Source organism: Lycorma delicatula, chromosome 1, assembly GCF_047948215.1.
Source record: "Lycorma delicatula isolate Av1 chromosome 1, ASM4794821v1, whole genome shotgun sequence".
Classification (NCBI taxonomy): Eukaryota; Metazoa; Arthropoda; class Insecta; order Hemiptera; family Fulgoridae; genus Lycorma; species Lycorma delicatula.
Window position 1 is genome coordinate 345609332 of NC_134455.1, and position 23362 is coordinate 345632693.

Here is a 23362-nt window from a genome sequence, read left to right on the forward strand (position 1 = left end):
ATAAATAATGTCATAAAACAGTGTATGATACAGTGCCAAAAGAACCCATTAAAATTTGTGAATTTAGTGCTGAATACCAACTTATTATTTTATGTATTTTTTTTTTTTTTATACCTACATCCCTGGGCCGGACATCCAGTTAAGTATACTCGGCCCAGGGACGTGTCCTTACGAGACGAGACCTTACGGACGAGTTAAGATTTAGAGTTAAATCTTAACTCTAAGGCGGCCTTCCCACCCACCGGTTTTACACCTGGCACGGTAGGTCGGCCACCCCGGATTATTTTATGTATTAATTTAGATGTCGCTCACTAGTGTTTTATACTCATTTTATCAAACATGGTGCGTTGGTACTATACAATAATAATAATTTATAAAAACCACTTACCAACAAATTTTTTATAAATGTTCAAATACTTTCGGATACCAAATCCATCTTCAGGAACTCAAAAAAAACTTTTATATTATTCTTAAAATAAAAAAAAACTAAAACTTATTCATCATGTGTAATTCGTTATGTAAAGTGGTACAACAGTGGTCGTCATGTTTTAAAAAGCTATGTCAACTTAAGTTATGTTAACTTTGTGTGTTCAGTCACAATAAAAGTTTCCACCCTTACTAATGTTTGTAAATATGAAAAAACATTTTTGTCAAAATTCAGTCACCTTTATGGATAGTTCTGTTCAGACCGTTAGAAAACTCATTAAAAACAGTTAAGAAAAACATAAGACAAATAACATTAAAGCAAGCTCTTAAAGAACACATTTTTTGAAATTTAAATTTAGTTTCTGGAAAGTCTCTTTGTGTAACTGTTTCAAAAGTATTTTTTCTCAGCAGAACAAAGAACTGTATGACTGTGAAGACCAAGAGCAATACATTGCCCCACATCACAATATTGAACAACTGGATGCTGGTTGTTGTATTTTCGGTGTATCACCTCCACAAAATTCCCCGACGGGGAGTCTTATTCTTTAAGACTTTGGGGGTTGGCGTCCCCACGGGCCTAGCCTCCGCAGCTTTCCTTCCCACTATACAATGAGCTGCGGAACACTTTACATTTTACACATATACTACACCAAGAACACTACATAAATTACAACATACACACATACACAATTACACAACAACAACCTACACTGATATTTCTTACATTTACACTCGGTGGTGTTGCGACATCTTACGAAACGCAACCGTAACCCAAGGTGGGAACAAATCGTGCCGATGGGTGAATGGCTCTACGTAGTGAGTCTCGAACGGTGTCCTCTGGGCACCAGGGCGAACCCAGTTGTATTTAGCTCTAGCTCCAGTACGCGTGCGCTCTGCTGGAGTGGTCCATTTTTCGCCGGTACTCGTGGGACCAAAATTTCAGTTCCAACAACAAACACAATGATGGTTGGTGGTCCATCTGAAAAAACCACCAAATTAAGTCTTGCGAAGAGACCTCGGTCAGCTTTGTCTGACGAGGATAAAAGTCCTACTGAAGAGAACTTCTTAGAATCGAAATACAAAAATATTAGATTCGTTGTTCTCAGAAATAGTCAGGAAGGTGGCTCCCTTCAAAAGGTTTCACCGTTCTTAATAAACAAAACCATAACAGGTGCAAGTGGCTCCCCGAAGAATATCAGGAAATTACGCGACGGATCGATTCTGGTTGAAACATTCAACGATGAACAGAGTCGATCTATCTTACGTCTCCGTAATATGGGTAGTATAAATATAAGTGCAGAATGCCACAAAACGTTAAATACGAGCCGGGGTGTAATTTTTTGTAGAGACCTTCTAGATATAGATATCTCGGAAATAGTTGACGAGCTTTGCCACCAAGATGTTGTTGAAGTAAAACGTATAATGAAACGGCAGAACGGAACAGAAGAACCGACACCGTCTCTTATATTAACATTCAATCTCCCTGTTCCACCAGAGAAGATTAAAGTGGGTTACCTCTCGGTTCGGGTACGACCATTCATACCCAACCCACGGCGATGTTTCAGATGCCAAGGTTTTGGTCATACTACAACATCTTGTACAAAAACTGAGATCTGTGCTCGATGTGCTAAAGAAGGCCACAATGACACTAACTGCGAAGAAAGTGAAAAATGCGCAAACTGCAGTGGTCCACATACAGCCCGCTCCCGAGATTGTCCAACTTTTAAAGAAGAAAAGGCAATTCTCAAAATCTGTACGGAGCAAAAACTATCTTTTCCGGCTGCACGTAGAGAATATAAAAAGATAAACAATTCACAGAACCTGGTTAAACCAGACGTATCTTTTGCCACCGCTACATCTAAACAAATTCCTACAAATGTTAATAATCAGCAGTACGGATCCTGCAATGAGCTTAAAAAACTTGTTCAGATGCTATCTGATCAAGTAGCTTCACTTACAGCCACTATCTCAGAGCTGACAAAAATGAATAAAAAGTCCTCCGTCGCAGCTAGTGAATCAAACAGTATGATACATACGAAAGTTCCTATTCCCAAAGTTGTACCGCCACGAATAGCGACTATCACAGCTGGCAGTAAGCCACCTAATAAGCTCCCCATAAAGGGAACCCACATAACTATCTCTTCTGGGATGTCAACTACAGCATCCCATTCAAATAAATCTCCTCCACCATCACCTCATATACTGGAGGATATGGTTGAAGAACCACCCGACCCTAGGGCATCGGAGTTCTTTAAAATAAAAAATACAAAAAAGAAAAACCGAATCACGTACAACTAATTTTTATATAATTTCCGAAATTTATTTTTTTATTTATTTTTACACTTATGAACATTATTCAGTGGAATGTTAGAGGTATTCGGTCCCGCATTGAAGACATTAGAGTACTAGCGCACACACATGATCCACTAATCATGTGTTTCCAAGAAACTCACCTTCTACAACATGACCGAATTACACTTAGAGGATACTTCTGCGAGAGATACGACTGCCTAGTAGACAGTAGGGAGAGTGGTGGAGTAGCGATTTTCATGAAGAATGGGGTGTCAGCTACAAGAATTCAACTAACCACTGTCATTCCTGCTATAACAGTAAAGGTCTCTATTCCCTTCAAATTGCATATCTGCAATCTGTATCTCTCACCGAACACTGAGTTCAGTGCTTTAGATGTCTCAAATTTCCTCACACAAATACCATCTCCATCGTTAATAGTAGGAGACTTCAATGCCCATCATATTTCCTGGGGCTCAACCTTCTGCTCCACTCGAGGAAATATGATAAACAGATTGAGACAAGATTTTGATCTTTGCCTACTGAATAATGGATCACACACATTCATGTCCTTATCAACTGGTACTGTATCTAACCTTGATCTTTCCATATGCTTACCGAATGTGCTCCCTCATTTTAATTGGTCGGTTTGTGATGACTTTCACGGCAGTAATCATAGACCAATTATTATTAGTTTCGGTGTAGACTGTGAGATTAAAAGAAGGCCACGGAGATGGATTGTTGAAAAGGCAGATTGGAACGGATACCATAAAGCATTCCAATCTCAGTATGACGATGGAGCGAACATCCTCGACCAGTATTCTTCTTTTACGTCCATGATACTTGAGAATGCTAACAGATATATCCCACAAACATCGGGTAATCCTAGACGTCCTTTCGTTCCACGGTGGAACGATGATTGTAAAAATGCTATTAGGAATCGACGGCAGGCACTACGTAAATTTAATCGTAGGCCTACAACAGAACATCTAAATTTATACCGCAGGGCTAGAGCGGTGTGCCGCCGAGTATTCTTGGACGCTAAGAGGAACTCATGGACGAAATACGTGAGCACTATCTCACGCACTACTTCCACGTCTGCCGTATGGAAGAAAATTCGTGCAATCTTCGGATCACCGAAACAATCTATTCTTGGTCTTATTGATGAAGGAGAACTCCTTTCATCATCCTCGGAAGTGGCAAATAGTCTAGCAAAATCTTTCCGCTCGGTGTCTCTCACCTCATCATATAATAACGATTTTCAACGGTACAAGATACAAATAGAAGTATTATCGTTAAAAATTGGTGATTCGGTTGGTGAATTAAACACTCCATTCGTATTTAAAGAATTGTTACATGCACTTAAAAATTCACAGGACACTTCCCCTGGACCGGACAACATTCGCCTTTCCATGCTTTCACACCTTCCTAATTCGGCACTACAACAACTTTTGAATATTTTCAACGGTTTATTCTCCGAACAAGTCTTCCCACCCGGCTGGTCAGAAGCATTTATTATACCAGTACTAAAACCTGGTAAAGACCAGACGATCCCCTCAAGCTATCGCCCTATTTCATTAACAAGCGTTTTATGTAAAATAATGGAGAGAATGGTAAACCGCAGACTTACATGGTACTTGGAGAAACATGGCTTTCTATCTCCAGAACAGTGTGGTTTTCAACAAGGACGATCTTCTATTGACCATTTAGTGTCACTGGAAACAGCCACACAAAACGCTTTCCTAAATCGGCAGCACCTCGTCGCTATCTTCTTCGATATAAAAAAGGCGTATGACACAGCCTGGCGACGTGGTATTCTTAACACTCTCAAAAAATGGGGAATCAAGGGCAATATGCTTGCTTTTATCCGGGGATTCTTAAATCACCGAACGGCTCGTGTTCGTGTGGATGATTCGCTCTCAGATAGTGTCATCTTGGAGAATGGAGTGCCCCAAGGTAGTGTATTAAGTGCCACCTTATTTTCTGTAGCCATAAACGATATTACCAAATGTGTTCAGGCTCTCTATTTGCTGACGACTTTGCTATCTACATTGCAAGCCGTTCGGCACCTACAGCATAGAGACTACTGCAGAACACTATATCTCACCTTGAAGCTTGGTCGTCCAGGATTACTGGTTTCACATTTTCATCCGAAAAAACAAAATGTGTAGTTTTTTCTCGGCTACGAAACCCTTCTATTCCGCAAATTTTTCTGAACGGTGAGACTATTACTATCTCTACTTACGTCAAGTTTTTTAGGTTTATTTTTTGATAGCCGTCTTACTTGGGTCACACATTTAAAAGAAGTGAAAACAAAATGTTCCAAAATTCTAGATATGATGCGAGTCCTTACTAATACCAACTGGGGAGCCGATAGATCATGTATGATACGTTTTTACTATTCCTTTGTTCGCTCCCGTTTAGATTATGGTTGTGTGGCCTACTCTTCAGCTCGTCAAACCGTGCTTAAAATGCTGGATAGTGTACATCATGCTTTCCTTCGGCTTGCCACAGGCGCGTTTAGATCAAGTCCTGTCGCAAGCTTACTTGTAGACTGTGGTGAACCATCACTTTGGGATAGACGAGACCAGCTCTTATTATCTTATTTTGCTCGTCTCAGAGGACAGCCAAATCAGCCGGTTCTTGAGTCAGTCTTTAGAAATCCTAATCTAGGAAAGTATGAGGATCATCCACGTCGTACTGCACCTGTAGGTGTCCGTACCTGGCGTCTGCTGCAGCATATAAATGTTGACACACCGCCATTCTTTCCTATGTACCCGTGCTCATATCCTCCATGGAGAATAAACCTCATAAATTTTAATTTTTACCTGACTACATACAATAAACAATCAACACCATCTATTGTCTTTCAGCATATGTTTCAGTGTGTTCTCTCCAAGATGAAACCAGACGCGGTTGTATACACTGATGGATCTAAACAAAACGATACAGTTGGGTGTGCTTTTGTTGTCAATGAGAGAACTTATATGTTTGGTCTCCCCGGTATTACGAGTGTGTTTACCGCTGAACTATACGCTATAAATAAGGCTCTAAACATCATTAACCCTAAATATAGAAAAATTCTTATTTGCAGTGACTCGTGTAGTGCTCTCCATGCCTTAAAAAATTTTTATTCTAAACATCCTATCGTCATTGAAATTTATAACGCAATCGCTGAGTTGAATAATCGCAACACAGAATTAAGTTTTTGCTGGGTTCCTAGCCACGTAGGGATTCCAGGTAATGAACATGCAGATTCTGCTGCCAAAGAAGCAGCCTCCTTTCACCAACCGAATTGCTACCTCTGATTTTATTAATTGTGTAAAACAATCACTGAGAGCATGGTGGCAAGGTGACTGGACGGCTACAGTTGATAATAAACTCCGACAGATTAAAGATTCTGTGTTACCATGGGACACCTCATACAGCAAAACTCGGCGTGAGGAAGTAGTCCTTTGTCGATTGCGGATAGGACACACGAGGATCACATACGATTACCTGATGATAAGAGGACAAGCACCCCTATGCGCACGATGCAACTGCCCCATGACTGTCCACCATATACTCGTGGATTGCATATGTTATGCGGCATTGCGTCGTAAATTTAATCTACCCAGAAACATCCGTGGTGTCTTGTGCAATTATAATGAAATTTTAACCCGGTTGTTTTTATTTCTTCGAAGTGCTGGGTTAATGCAAAAAATTTAATATTGTTGCGTATATTTTTTAATAAGTTTCTTTTTTTCTAAGTTTTTGATTTTTTTTTTTTTTTTATCCGATTAGGAGCCTTTTACACTCCTTATCGGAATTTGTTAAATTTTATATAGTTATTTTTTTTTTATATTTTAAAGACTCTCTGTGATATTAGTTGTAAGATTTTAGTAATGTTAGTTTTATGCTTTATTTCTCCTTTTTAATTTTTATTTTTAACCTAGTTTTAATTATATAATTAGTGTTAGTTTTAAGTTTTACTTAATTTTGTTATTTTAGTTTTTAACCTAGTTTTAAGTTTTATATTAGACCCTTTATGGTTTTTAGTTATCCAAGAATGGGCCCTTTACACCCATCTTGGACTTTGTAAAATTCTATTTACTCTTGATTTTATATTAGTTTTTACCTGTGTTATTAGTCGTAAGTTTTATTCATCTTTTAGAATAGTTTCAAATCCTTTTATTTTTTATATAAAAAAAAAGATTCCGGGCGATGATAACGCGCAAGCGTTTTTCGCCCTAAAAAAAAAAAAAAAAAAAAAACCTCCACAAAATTGAAAAAAATAAGCATGGATCAAAGGCCATCAGCATTAAAATTTAAAATAAATAAGGTATCTGAAAAATTAAAAAAGTATCTTGAATTGTGTTTTAACTCAAAAGTTTCTGAAAATGAAAATCCAGCTCACTCTTCTTCACATGAATATGATGATCTTATTTTTAAACTAAAATAAAAAATAATAAAAAGCGCTTTGTTCTGATAAACTTAAATGTCTCCTTTATAAGTGAAAATTCTGAGGAAAAAATTGGAAGATCAAAGTTCTGCAAACTCTGTCCAAAATGGTGTATCTTGGCTGGTGCATCCGGAACTCACACAGTTTGTGTCTGCCCCCAGCACCAGAACATCAAACTCATGATTGATGGTCCCAAACATAATGTTGATTATAAGGACTTAGTAGACATCTTTGTTTATGACAAGGATAACTACAGGTGTGTGATGTATGTGTGCACCAAATATCCAAATAAGCAGGCAGTGTTTGATATGCTCAATTTTTCCAAAGAGTATGATGTGTTACCAGACACAATAATGTACAAACAGTGGATAACAGCTGATAGGGGAGAGATGATTACTGTTCTTCAGAACAAAGATGAGTTTTTTGAATCAGTAGAAAAATGAGAAAAGCTGAAAACTCACCATTTCTTGTCAAAATCTCAAGGTCAGTTATTCAAGAAGAAAAAATCAGAATTAGATGAAGAAGAATGTTTGGTATTGGCAGACTTTGCAGAAAACTTTTCATTTATTGTTCAAGATGAGATACAAAGCTTCCATTGGTTCAATATCCATCCAGGCCACAGTTCACCCTTTTGTCTTCTATTTCAAGGAAAATGATGTATTACAACACAAAAGTGTCTGTACTTTAAGTGATCATTTGGAGCACGATACAGCAACATTTTATTGCTTTCAAAAACTTTTAACAAACCATATCAAGGAAGTACATTAGAACATTAAAAAACTCATCTATTTAACTGATTGTGCTTCAAGTCAGTATAAAAGTAAAAAGAATTTTGCTAATTTGTGCAGTCACAAAAAAGATTATGACCTTGAAATCAAATGGCACTTCTTTTGATCTTATTATGGGAAAAATGTCTGTGATTGTGTGGGAGGAACAACAAAACGAGAGGTGGCAAAGGCCATTAAACAGTCAAATGCAAACATTGATGAAATGCATTTATTTTGTAATCATTAGCTGAAAAACATCAAGTATTTTTTGATTAAATTAGATGAGATAGCTAAGATTTCAGAAACTCTAAAAAGCTGTTTTGACTGCTGTGAAAGAGTTGTTGGCACCAGAAGCTACCACAAGTATGTTCCTGTGTGAGAAGGCATTGTAAGATGTTACTTTACTTCAGACTCCAAGGACTATGAAGACCATCCTATGTCAAGTATTTTACCACTTTCATTTAAGGAAAAAGACTATTGCTTGTGTGTATGACTATCAGTGGTGGATAAGCCAATCAGTGGACGATAAGTAATGGTGTACATGGGAAGTGGTAGATATTAGCCTCGAAAATGAAAATGTGCAGGTTCATTATTTCCACCCAACTGAACCACGTACATCATTTCAAAAGTCTCAACAAGACAAAGTGTGGATACCAATCTGCAAAATCCTGAGAAAGTTGACATTACTTGAACTAACTATAGTGTCAAGTTGTTCTTGCACAATTTCAAGAGAATTATCAGAAGAGATATCACAGCTGTTGGTAATCACACTAAGTAATAAACTTTCATTGCTACAGTTTATTTTTTCTTCGATAGTGTTTACAAAAATAATCCAATATAAAAATAAAAATGAATTCTTGAAAAAACATGTAGGCTACTCATTGAAATCTCAGTTTGAGTAAGTTTACAGACATTTTTGAATCAAAATTGTATTAGGTTACTGGTATTTGTTAATTTATCATTAAATTACGACCTATCATTAATAATTAAAAAAAAAAAAACATTTTAAAAATATTTAAAACGTCAACTTCAATAACATAGGCTAAATATAAAATGCAAAGAAGACAAGAAGTCCCCTTAGAGCACTTATTTAGAGAGTCAAAATGGTATCACTTTTAACTGGTTTTTCATGATTTTTGAGAGGTTTATAACTTTTTTATTTGCCATAAACATCTACAAAAACACTAAGTTATGCAAATTTGAGATTTTTATCACCAGTCCTAACAAAGTTATTTAAAGCCAAAATTTGAATTTTATTTTAAAAAAGATTACTTTTCAAAAATTTGTAAATGTTTAGGAGTAAGTATATCACCATTAATATTATTTTTGGTAAAACTACTAACATATACCTACATATAAAAAAAAATTCTAATTGTGTATGCCATCCTTGTCTCTGGAAAAAAATTACCTAAAGTGAAATTTCACTGTTTTTCTTGTTCAACTTTATTGGTAATTTTCTCATAGAAAGAAGAGAGATAGATAAATAAACCACTGGACCAATCTTTTACCTTGAAAAAATATGATTAAATTGCTTTTTGTGTCATCCTTCCAGGACCAATAGGTTTTTAGTAATGATTTTTTTCATAAACCCTTACAATCACAAAAATAGGTGTGCACACCCTAACAAAAATGGCTACCACAGGTAAACTGCTTGAATAAAAAAAAGTAGTTTTAAGGTCTTGAAACATATAGGAAACCCACAAGTTTAAATTTTTTTAAAAATTGGTCTAGCAAACCAGCTTATGTTTTTTTGGGACACTTCAAATGGATTGATCCTTGGGTATTTTTTGTATTTCCATGAACCAGTTTGGTGTAAAATTTTTTGCTGCTGTAAAATTTAAATGTCTAATTCATCTATTATTCATTTTGAAAAGTGCGTGTAAAATCATAACCTTTTAATACTTTGTAAAAATTTTTTTTTTAAATTCATTTTGTAAATTTCAGTATTAGATTTTAATAACTGAATCCTTTGATTTTTGGCCATACAATTTTTCTTCGATTTTTTGTAACTTTTAAATAATATATTTTCTTATTATCCAGCTGTAAGTAGTGTTTATTCAGATGCATACAAACTTTCTGGCTTTATCACCAAATTTATTTTAGATTTATTTTCTAATGTCTATAAAACAGATATTTACATAAATGAAAAGAATTTTTTTGACGATTCTTTGTGTAAACTTTTAATGCATTTTTATTTGTATACATCAGGAGCAATTTTTTTTATTAATCTTTGTTTGACATAACTGAAGCTTCGGCAAAGTTCTACGGTAAACTTTGCAATTGAACAGTATTGGTTCTCTAGAGCATGTAGCACTTGAGGTCTATTTAATGGTACATGGAAAGTGTTGGTCATAATCTGTTATTTTAGTCATTGGTGCAATTTTTATCGTATTTTTATTTTAATTTCACATCCACAAAGAGGTTGTTAAAAAAAAATACAAAATTCTATTTTTTGATGGAAATTTTAATCTCATATCCAAATTATGAAGCCATTTTTATTTTTCATATTGGAGTCTATAAAAGTTATTGAAGCTGTTGTAGAAATGTGACAAGCTTTGGCATTGTCATAGAAATCATCTAGCTGTCCATGTTGCTACTCATTTTGTAACCTGGGTACAGTTTTTTATAATGTTTCTTCACATAGCAAGAAAACTGTTCAAGAATTGTGAACAATTTGAGTTACAGTTCACAAAATTTCAGAAAACTTAAGAAAGTGTACAATTTTTTAAATACTTATCTGTATTAACCTTTTCATTCATCCTTTGCACCAAAGACAGTTTTTCACTTCAATCTTTGTCATGTATGTTCCCTTAATTTATGAACCCACTTCCTAACTGCTTTACTTTGAGAGACACGTAGTAAATCTGTTGGCATTTATTTTGCCAGATATTTCTACTGTTCAATATATGACTTAGAGACTTGCATCTTAGTCGGTGAGCTGTTTATGTAAACATATTTAATGGTTACAGCCATTAGCAAAATTTCAATGTAATGGCATCTGTATCTTTTAATTAATAAACAGAGACAACTATGCATGTACAAAATGGCAAATTTGAAGGTGTTCAAAACATATGGTGAAAAACATTTTACTTTTTCGATTGTTTATTTTAATTGGATGTATTACAATTAATGAAGTTTGATTATTTGAAGATTAAGTACGAGGAGCAGCTGAAATGGAATGGTACTGTAAGATAAGGACAAAATTTGCACAAAGTGACAAGTGCTGCCATCTTAGTTTCAACATTCCAAAATTTATTGATGCATTTTTCTAAAACATTCCAAAACTCGTTGATTCTCATTTTCTGTTGGTCACCATTGTTATATCGAATACGCCTGCTACATTAACATGTTTAAAATGTGCAATAATTGAATTTTTAGCACTTGAAGAAGTGATTGCTACTGACCTAGAAGCTGTTTATGGTGATAAAAGTATTGATTGAAGTACTCTGACTAGGTGGGTAATAAAATTTTTTGCATCAGAAGCTGATAAAGCGAATATTTAAGATGAACCCACAGTAGTCAAAACGTTTCTATGACTGATGAGAAGCACCAAAACAAGGTGGATTAATTGATTCAAAAACACCATTGCATTACACAAGAACGTATCGCCACCCAAATAGACAAATCAGATAGGCATTCTCTCACGTAGAATGAATAGGATGCATCACTGAACAGCTGGATTCCTATAAAATCTGTTCATGGAGGGTGCCACATAAACCCACCAAAAGGACAAACAGCAATAAAAGGAATGTTGTGAGCAGCTTCTGAAATATAGTTTCCTCTTCAGTATTATTATGGGAGATGAAATTTGGATGCATCATTATGATCCAGAAGAAAAAAAACAGAACGTGAAATATCGGCAAATGGTTTCCCACAATAAAAAATTCAAAACTCCACCTTCTGGAAAAAAGTTGTCTCAGTGGTATTCTGGCATTCCATAAGTGTGTACACAACTGACTACGTAGAAACTGGGTTTACTGCAAATTCTGTGCGATACGTAGAGTTTTTAAAACATGTTAGGAGATGTGTGCATATGTGATAATTCATAAAGCCGATAATTGTGTAATACAATAATGCTTAACAACACAAGTGTGAAGTACAATTGCCAAGGTTTTTTTTAAGTTGAAATTTGAACCTATACGTCCTCATTAATCATCAGTTTTGGCACTGTAATTTTCCACTTCCAAAATTAAGGGTAGGTATTCTTTTCATCATAGATAATGGATTAATGATCCATTGAGATTGTGGATCAAGTGAAGACTACCACCATTCTTTGTTTCATTTGACTATTTCTTTTCATTAATATTTCTATCTAATTTCATTTGATTATTGCTTTTGTGCATTACATTTATGACAGGCTGACTGACATTGCTCTTATACCTGCTTTGAGCAGTGGATGGAATATTTCATGAGATAATTGAATGTTTTTTTTTATTATTATTTTTTATTGGTAATGTTTTTTTTAGTTGTGAAAAAATAGTATTTTGACAATTTGTGTTTGGTGAAAAAATTCAGAGTTATAGGAAGGTATGAATTTGGATGAAGATTAAGGTATTTTACTAATCACGTAGATGTAAGTGATAGTATAAAAGGGAAAAATTAATTTGAGACAGAGTAAACAATTAAATGTTGTAGTATTTGTGTGAAATTGTAAGAAGTGCTACCTACTTCTAAGGATTCTATTTAAAATTTATTGCTTAGTTGTCAATAATAATTATGTTGATGACCAGAACTTGGATTTTCAGTTTTATTTGTCAAGATATTTTTAAAAATTCTATAAAACCAATACTACTTCTCAAATTTTTTTCATGAAAATATTTAAACATAATTTTTTTATATTGTAGTTTCTTTGTATTCTCTGTGTACTGGCTCACATAAGTCTGGTAATGTTAATCAAATCTGGCAATACTTGTGTGCTTTTGGAAGGTGACATATCCATTCAGTATTTTAGAAAGGTTTATTACGACAATATTAGTTTTTTCACCTATTTTTAAAATAGGTGAAGTTAATGATTCCTTTGACAAAAGCATTTTTTTAAGGATGAAACCCCTCAGAAGTGGTTGTATTGAAGATCGAATGGCTTTATCTTTTTACATTTTAGGTGTATCCAGCATAGATTCACGATTGATTATTTGTTCTAAATGTTGTCTTCTCAGAAAAAATATTCTCTTTTTTTCTGTTAATAATCTATACCTACAGCACAGTTAATATTTAAACATATTAATAGTTTTTTAAAAAGTTGTCCATTTGAATTTTGGTAAATTTTTGTCTTCATAACAGTTTCAGTATGCTATCAATTGTTGGAATTTCATTGTTAATAAAAAAAAATTTGTTCTTTTCTCCTAATCCCTAATTGTATTTTTATCAATTGTAGGATTTATATTCTCTGTGAAGCTTTTTTTTGTGGTAAAAGTTTCTGGTTAGCTTTATATTATTTTATTACTCTGTGAACATAAACTCTTGATGTATCCATTGAAATAGTAATATTGCATTCAATTGGAATATAATTTATAGTTGGAATAAGCAAAATAAGACTTTCATTTTGAAAGGCCTTGAAGATGTTCTTCCTACAATTCCAATTTGCAATACTATTTTAATAGGAGATATTAACATAGATATTAATGGTGAAAAATTGTTTGATTGAGTATACAGTTCCTTAGTTAATGTTGATAATTTTTTATAAAATGTTATGTATACAATTTTTTTTAGTGCTGTCATTTTGACACATTTTGGTCATAAGGCTATTGCCGTAGGTAGCTATTTCTACTCTCAAAGGACAGACCTCAAAATAATGTAAAGCATTTTAAAGAGGTTTTGGATTATGATGAATTAAGGTTATATTTATATGATCATGACTGGAGTGAAATTCTTAATAATAACGATTTGATTTTTAATTTAATAATCTTTTAGATGTTTTTTTACGTTATATTAATCAATCAAAATTTGTTATTTATTTAAAAAAAATTCAAATAGCTTAAACTATGGATAACAGATGGCTGTGCACACCATTTTTCAAAGAGATGGATTGTGTAGGAAATAGCAAAAAAATCCTCACAGCTACAAAATTAAGACTAATGCATTAAGTTTATGTGTGGATTAAGGCAACTAAAAAATATTTTAAAAATATAGGGAATTACCTGCCAAGAGAATCAGTGGAGAATTAGAAACCAGTAAACTGGTATGTCTACTATTAAAAATAATTTTAATGATTGTATAAATGATTGTTTCTGATGAAGGTCTAATGTCTAATATTTTTATTGAATATTTTGTTAGAGTATTTAATGAAGTTTTCAGTAGTGCTGGTACTGTGAATAGTAGAATGATATAGCATTTTCATAATCAGTTTAATTCTCCCAGTTCACTAAAATCTGTTTTCTTCAGATCCTATTAGTTATTATGAGTTTGGTATATATAAGTATGATATCTGTAAAAGCAGGTAAATCATCAGGTATTGCTATCTCTTCTGCTCTGGTTAAAGAAATTTCTTTTCCAATGATCCCTATGTTATCCGCTATATTTAATAACAGTCTTGCTATGGGTAAATTTCCTTCTGCCCTGAAATTGGCAAAAAATTGTTCCAGTACATAAATCAGGCTCTTTAGATGTTGTTAGCAACTATCTCTCCATTTCAATACTTTCAGATTTTCAAAGTTGCGAGAAAGATTAATTTTATAAAATTGAGTTTTTATTTATAACAGCTGTTTATTTTGGACTTAATTTGGCAGATAAGCAAAAGGTTTTTGGCTTATTTTTTGATATTCATAAAGCATTAGTACTGGGATTAGAGGTGTAGCTTTAAAATGAGTTGCGTCTTATCTGAAGGGCAATAGTCGATGCATAGTTGTGGCGATTGTTTGAGCAAAATCCTTCAGGTAAATTCTGGAGCCTCTCGGGACACAGTACTTGGACCTATACTATTTCTAATTTTTATTAATGACTTGTTTTCACATAACTTTTTTGATGAAGCTGTATCTTTTGTAGATACAGTGCTCTAGCACATTCATCTAAATATCTTGATAGGTTGCAGACTGAGTGAGATAATTTAAATTTTTGGTATTACATCAATAAATTCGCTCTTAATTCTTTAAAAACCAAATATCTGATTTTTACTTATCACCTGCTTCCAAATTATTAACTGCATTAATAACTATAATGTCGATCGTGCTTGTTTTCAATTACAATGCAATTGCTCAGTCATATCTCTAGAGAATTTTATTAAATACTTAGGATTTATGGTAAGTAACAAAATTATCATGGAATTTGCATATATAGAGTTTGAAGAGATATTTATACGTATTAAAAATTTTTATTTTTATTTGGCCCACCACTTTAAGCTGCTCCTGTCCGCTGTTTAATCGTAGACATATAATTGAGAATCTATGTTTCATCTACTTTTATAAAGTTTCAAAGAAATTCAGTGTAAATGCATTTAAATATGTCTAAACACCCTTTAGAATTCAGTAGAATGCATTCTTGGTTGACTTAAATGTAGCACCCATCAAGTGGGAGCCCATTGTATAGAATGTAATATACAAGGTCTATGTTTGTGATCATTTAATACAGCACTGTGGATTTTTGTGACGATTTTGTAGGTTGTAGCAAATTTTGGACAACCCAAGGGTTCATCATCTTTAGTGGATGTATGACCATGTTTAAATTCAGCAATCTACTTTTTACTGTTGAAAATGAGAGGGAAGAAGCCTTTAAAGTGGTATCTAACTATTTTTGTTTGTCTCTTAGAGTTAAATCTTTTAAATCAAGGTAATTTTAACTTACTTACTTCAAACGTACTTTAACTTCAATTTCATTAATTTTAGAAAATGTCAAAACATGTTTGCTTCTTGATGTCATAAACAAGCAAACAGAAACTTTGAAGAACAGCATTTAAAGGATCATAATTATTAAAATGAACAAATTTTGTTCGTACTTGCATCATCTCTGAGTAAGGCCAAGAACTTTAGCAAACAACCCTGGTATATATTTATAATCATTTCATTTTTGAGCAGTTTATAAACTTTATTCTGTAATGTTTTTGCAGCTTAGTTAATGTATTGTCCTGATTTGCTATATAATTTTAGTAGATTGCATTGTTAAATACTGGAAAGAAATGATCCACAACATTCACACTACATATTTCACAAACATATTTAAAAATTAAAGATATAGTAATTACAAAGTTAATATGGAACTTAACTAAAAATTTTTTAAATTTCATTGTATAAAAACGCATTGCAAAACAAAACATATCACTACAATATTTTGAAAACAGGATGGAGAATATTAGATGCAATAATCACAATTTAATTAAACATTACCTAAAATGTATAAAAACTATTTGTTACGTGAACTAAAAACAATCAGCGCAAGATAACAAATTGATTTAACAGTGACTGAGGCTCAAAGAATTTATGATATCCTTGAACTAGCATGCCTAGGTATAGGCATGCACCATAACGGATATAATGTGAACAGTATGTTATTTCACAATCTTATGAATAAATGTATTTTTAAAAATATTTGCTTTGTTGAAGTATTCTATAATTTTTTCTTGCTAAACAATTTAAATTTGTTAATAAATTGTGTGTGTTTTTTTTTAATTTTACATATATCCTTTACAAAAAAGTCATTTCATTCATTAGTTGTGTCTTCTATATGAACCTGGAACATGGTAGACCCACATATGATTGAACTTGTGTTTTCAATGAATGCAAAGATCAATAATTTTGTAACAGTGGTTTTCAATATCATAATGTGTATTCTTATTGACTGCAATAAGATCTTACATTCATTACCACTTGCATTTGGAAAAAACAGAAAAATTTACTGGTAAGAAACTTCATTCATAAAAATGTTTATATCTTAATCAATTAGTTTATATTTCTTGAAAGAGAGATTAGTGTTAAAAAATTAAATATTGTCAGCAGCTTTAAACACAGCATTTTAAAATTTGAAAGATGGATGGGCATGGTATAATTTTATTCAGACTAAATAAAGACTATCTATTTTTATTAATTTCTCGTTTAAAAAGTGTTTGTGTAATTAAGTATGACAGGTTTCAGTTAATTGTGAAAAATATTAATTTATATTATAGATTATTCAAAAATAATAAATAAATTTGACAAAGTAGTTTTCAAAATAATTTTGTAAAATATATGCAAAACCGGAATAATATCCTTGATCTATGATAGTAAAGTGTGAAAAAATTCAGATGCTAAAGTGGTCAAAAGTTACTTTATTTATGTAACCTGTTTTGTTTTCCAGGTGATGCTTTGTTTTCTTTTATTGAAGATAAAGTATGTAGATTTTTGGGAGAAGCACTATTGCGAGATGGTGCTGGTGCGGAATATGATTTTGAGGAATTCATGGCAGCTTGGCAATCAAGTGTTCCAGAAGGTAACTACAATTATACGTAAATGAAAGTAACTGTATATGATTTATATTCTTGATTTTAAATATTTATTTTTAAAAATTAAGTAATTGTTGTGTAACTTACCTTGTTTGTTGGCCTGGCCAAATTTTTGCAGTTGTACATCAGCATTCATACAGTTCGCAGTTCTTCATACACCCCATGTTTATGCCGTTTAGCGTAAAGTTTCCGTTATTTTCAATGAATTCCAAGCTAGGGTGGGTCCCGTTGTTTTGTTACAGGAATGTTAAATTTCACTTTGTTTAGTATTTTTGGGTTTGTCATTTGTACCTGTTTTATTATTTGTTCTCGTGTTCGACCCTCCCTCCATCATCCTTAGTGACCGCGTCCATTCTTCTTATCGAATTATTTTTGACTACCCTTTTCATACACCCGTTATTCATTCGTTCCCTTACTAATACATGCACACATCTCTTGTTTTTTACACACACTCTCTCCTGTCCACTACCTGGATCTGGTTTCCCCCTTTTTTCTTTCACGCCATCTTTTCGGCAGAGTAGATCCAACATCTCACCAGTGCAGTTGCCTATGGCCATACTCTCCTGCAAACTTTGTGGTAATATTCTCTTTCAAGCAGAATCTCAAAACTCGTCACTACACATCTGAGATTCTACGCATCATTCTACCACTAAACCACATCACACCTCTGTATTCCTGATACACCAGTGCGGACTACGCCCAGGATTACATATGTATTCATATGTACTTGCTTTTACGAGTTCATCTCTTGCTAATATTTGTGTGTGATACAGGCAAGTGCAAATTATTCATTATTATTCATATTAAACGTTTGTGTTATCCTTGTTCATGTGTAGCCCATTTTATGCAAACTATCGTATATTGTAATGCAATACTATACTATACTATAGTATATTAAATGCAAACTATCGTTCTTATCAAATCTACTTTTAATTTAAACACTACTTCAGAATTATAAAACTTATGTGCGATATATTTCATATATTATTATTAATAACTATTATTATATTTTGTGTTGTTCATCAAAAGTTCGCATTCAAACGTCAGTTACTCAGAGCAAATTACCTTTACTTGAAATGTTTATTGCAATCAACTCTATCATTTAATCTAGTTTAACTTGTTAATCGCAGAGATTAATTCTTATCTATTCATGCACTGAATTCATATTCTCTTAAATTAATCTAAAGAAAATTACTCCTGATATGAAGTTATGTTTTTGTACTTCTTTGTAACTTAATATTTTCAAGAAAGCTTACTATTAGAATAAATTCTATTTATATTATTATTTATTTTAATGTGATTATATTGTGATTTAACGCCTTCTATACTGAAATTATTGTAATTAATGTTTCCTAACCTAATGAAATCTGTTCATTGCCAATCTTCATAGTACAGTATATGTTAGTAGTGCAACTGTTTTCCAGTTCCACTTTCTATTGAGTTTATGTCTAAGTATTTAATTTGAAATTAAGGTGTTTTACGTTCTCTTATTTTCAGGCTCTGTTACATTGTGTATTTTAAAAAAGGTTTATTCATGTATTTTTGTATTTAACAGCATTATTCCTTTGTTGATTCAGCTGATATGTTAAGTATTATTAAGTTATGTTAATTTCATAATTTCCTGTTATGTTTTAAGATTATGATTATAACATAAGTTCATTTGTTACACTTTCAATAAAGTCCAATTTCTTTTGGCAAATACTAGCTGTGTGTTTTTTGTTAACTTTACCCAACACCCCCCATAATAGTATTGTGGCGATATAAATGTTAACTTTTTTGTAAACCAAGAATACAATAAATTCTAATAATATTACTCATGACATTGATCCTGATCTTAAGAAATCAAATTCTTATTCCTTCTTTTTTTTTCCTGTTTAGCTTCCGCGAATCAGAATCACTGTCAAGTATTACTTCAGAGGATATGATGTGTATGAGTAAGTGAAGTGTAGTCTTGTGCAGTCTCAGGTCGACCATTTTGAGATGTGTGGTTAATTGAAACCCAACCACCAAAGAACACTGGTATCCACTATCTAGTATTCAAATTCGTATAAAAGTAACTGCTGACGGGTCTATTCCTTCTCTTTGAAAACCTTTAGCTGCACTAATATAAAGATTTTCAATGACAATATACGAGGTCTATTCAGAAAATAACCAAACAATTTTAATTATGTGGCAACGGAGATATTTAGTAACCTGCGGTTGGCAGCATTGTGTTCCGCTTAACCTCTGTAGCTACATGTTCTTGGATTGTTGATATCTCATTTAGTTTGTGTGTTACTGTTATTTGAGTGCAACATGTTAGTAATGATTTTTGTAACGTGCGATTTTTTGATGATTGAATTTTTATCTCAGTGTCATAGCTGTAAACCCAGTTTTCGTCTATCATTATGATCCTTTGTGTCAATGTTTCATCATCATTAGGTTGTTCAAGAAGTTGCTGACAAATATCCACTCAATGTTCTTTCTGCTGTTCGATCATCAAACAAGGAACAAACTTTGTTGCAACTCTATACATGTTCAAGTTTTCAGTCAAAATGTCATGGCATGATCCAGTTGAGGCTAACCTCTTCTGCAAGTTCTCTGACAGTCAATCGGCGATTTTCACGCATCAGATCATTGATTTTCTTAACGTGGTGACACCAATTGCAGTTGATGACCTTCCTGGTCAAGGGTCATCTTCAGTTTACTGATGACTACTTTTAAATTGTGAAAACCATTCATAACATTGCGGAGGACTCCGTAAACTTGTTTCAAAAGTTGAAACATTTCTGTGAAATTTTCCCCAGTTTCACATTAAATTTTATGTTGTATTGTTGCTCCTGAAAATTGCACATTACAAAAATCACTACTAACACAAACACATTGCACTCAAATAACAAGAACACGAAAACTAAACGAGATGACAACAATCCAAGAACATGTACTCTCAGTGGAGGTTAAGTGGAACATAATGCTGCCAATTGCACATCACTAAATATCTCCATTGGCGCGTAATTAAAATTGTTCGGTTATTTTCTGAACAGACCTCGTAGAGCTGCAAGTTGATATGGTAATGTGGTCAAATAAATTTGGAAAAACAAATGAATGTTGGTTTTTATCTGGGTCTTTTGTACAAATTCCTTGAGAGGAATTGGAATAAGAATCCTATCTGTACAATCTTCAGCTCATCTATTTCCTTCTTCTTAGAAGTAGAGACAAATAAAAGGATCAATTCCTGTGAGACTTGATATGAATTAGGCTATTGCAGAATTACTGAACAATGTCGCTAATTGGTGATTGTATTTACTCAAATGAATGGTAGACTTTTTTTAAAATTAACATTGTCTACTGGTAATTAAAGCTATTGACTATTATGTTATATAATTTGTTGTAGGTATGCACACAAACTTTAACCAGCTTGAAGGCTTAGCCATAGCTTACAAAAATAACAAAAAAGTTCAACAGATAAAACTTTGTTTAGAACAAGACTTACCGAGAAATGTTCATGAAAGAGCTGAATATTTATTTAGTATAAAACAGAATTGGACTATTCAGGAGATAACACCATTTATCAAGTAAGTGATATTTTAATTTTGATTTATTAAATCGGTGATTGATTTACACAGTGGGACGCCGATTTTCCAGATGTCCAACTATCCGGACTGCTTATGTTTGCACTAGGCAATCTAAAAAAATAATTAATATACTATTTAAAAAATCTAAAACACTATTCAATTAAAGCTTTGCTTCAATAGGAAATGTGTTTTTATTGATCTATTTTTTGGAATTTGTGTAGCGAAAACATGCGTAAATTTAGGCCTGTGTTAAACTAATTATAAAATTACTTTCTGAAAGATTGATGAAAAACACATTGGTCAAGCATGAACTATAGATGTGATTATGTAATGGCTTGGATCTAGGGCCATGAAATGAAAAAGCTCATGATTTTTTATTATAATATTTTTTTATAAGTTTTTTAAATGATATTTTTTATAAATTATTAGTGTAGTAAATTTTAATTTTATTAAGATAGTTTTTTCTAAATTCAGATTCTTTTATTTATTTTAATTAGTAAATTTCTTCTACTCATTGGTCTTTTTCTAATATATTTGTTTTTTATTGCATGTGTGTATGATCGGAGGAGAGAGAATGATAAGTCAAGCATGTCTGATAATCCTTTTTTAATTTTCCAGTTTCCAGATTCGGCCTTGCAAAGGTCAATTCAGATGGAATTTTGATATCCTGATAATTGACCTAGATCAATTATCAGTTATAAAGAATTCATTAATAAAAGCAAAGATATCATCTAGTAAAAATTTAGACTAATTCAATAATTATTCTTACATTTGCTTGAAAGAGAATAATTCACTTGCATGGTATGATCCACCAGGAAATAATGTTATTTCAAGAGGTGATTCTAAAACTAAAAATAGGAGAAAAAAAAACATAGGTTGAAATTTTTTTTTTTGTAAATCCTTTAATGACCGTAGATAATAAACTGTACTCTCACTGTCTGAAAAAATTGACAACAGAAAAAAATGGCTGACAAGATTAATGTACTTATTCAAAGTGGTTCAGTGCAGAATATTGCTGCTGGACTTGATATCAGCGCATCAGTTGATTGTGTCAGAAATCGACTTAATTTACCAGAAAATATGTGCACATTGGAGTCCACAAACAGGCTTACACATTGTTAGCATGATATGAAGAAATGGCACCAAATTTTTACAGTCTCTTGACACTACTGAGGAGACTCAGAAAGTAAAATGAAACTACCCCAGAAAGCAAAAGAGCATCAGTGCAATAAGCAAATTCTTCATCTCTGAAATCAGAAAATGGCAAAAACCACTTTTTCAGCAGGAAAAATTATGGCTTCATTCTTTTGAAGTGTTCTATGATTTCATAATAAATTAAAGCACTATAATAATATAGGCTAAGTTTTTCCCATGATTTTATAACAGAATAGTGCACTATGAATGCAGAGTATTTTTCACATTTACTGAAGGGTCCAATAAAAGCAGCTATTTTTTTACAAATTGAAAAACATCAACTTTCTGTCTGTTTCTACAGGTAATGAACACCTGCATTGGGCCCTCATATGTAGGCTGCAATCTGTGAATTAAAGTGGATTATTCTGCAACATCTCCCTTATAGTCTGAACTTAACACCCTATGACTTCCTTGTATTTGGACACTTAAAGAAGCTCTAGGGTGTAAAATGTTTTGTTCCAAGGAAGAAGTCATTGAAGTTGTTAAAGAGTGGTCCATTAACAACCACAGGAATTTTTTTCTTTAGGAACACTGAAGCTACCCGCAAGACAGTGCCTGTGCCTTGAAAAGGAGATAGACTGTTAAAAAATAACAGTATGTAATTTAGTTGTTTTGTTATTTTTTTGAATAAATAATAAATTAGATTTGAATGCACCTTGTATGAGCTGTATTGTGGTATATTTTCTTTTTATACAGCTTTGTTTTTATTTTTTTCAGGTTACTATTGCCGGATAAAGTTACTGTAAGAAGTGTAATAATGAAATATGCTAGTGAGTCATCTGTAAATGGTATTAAATGTTACATTCGACGTTCATAAAAAAAAAATTAAATACTAACGAATTTCTTTATAAAGTTGTGCTTAGTTGTGAACTTAGTGTTAACATATATTGGGAATATGGAGGGCCTAACTTTTCAACAGGATGGAGCCCCTGCACATCATGCAGAAGTTGTGCAAACTGCACTCGATGACGAGTTCCTAGAAGGCTGGTTAGTGCATAAATGCCAGTTATTGCATTAGTGTTTTGCTAGTTGTGAAAGAACTTAACTTTTGACAAACAAAGATCTCTGGTAAGAAAGTGGTTGACAAGCATATTTAATAAATAATATGGCCACCTTTCTCTTATTTATTACGATTAGGGTTATTCAGGATCAATGAATCAGAACTGTCATATAAAAAAATTAAGATTACATATCATATGAGACAAAAAAAGCTAACAAAGATTTGTTTTCTGTGTATAAACAAATGATTGATGCCATAAAGTGTGCAGACAACCTGAAAAACTGG

General features: G+C 32.8%; 1 protein-coding gene across 2 annotated transcripts in view; it reads left to right on the forward strand.

Annotated features, from left to right (window-relative positions):
• Positions 1–22907, forward strand: part of LOC142334437 (sister chromatid cohesion protein DCC1) — a 54419-nt gene extending 31512 nt beyond the window's left edge. For both annotated transcript variants that reach the window (XM_075382424.1, XM_075382425.1), the window contains exons 6-8: positions 17185–17316; positions 20703–20883; positions 22795–22907. In XM_075382424.1, coding sequence (XP_075238539.1) covers positions 17185–17316; positions 20703–20883; positions 22795–22894 — 413 coding nt within the window. In that variant the 3' untranslated portion in view covers positions 22895–22907. The remainder of the gene's footprint in view (positions 1–17184; positions 17317–20702; positions 20884–22794) is intronic.
• The last annotated feature ends 455 nt before the right edge of the window (positions 22908–23362 follow it).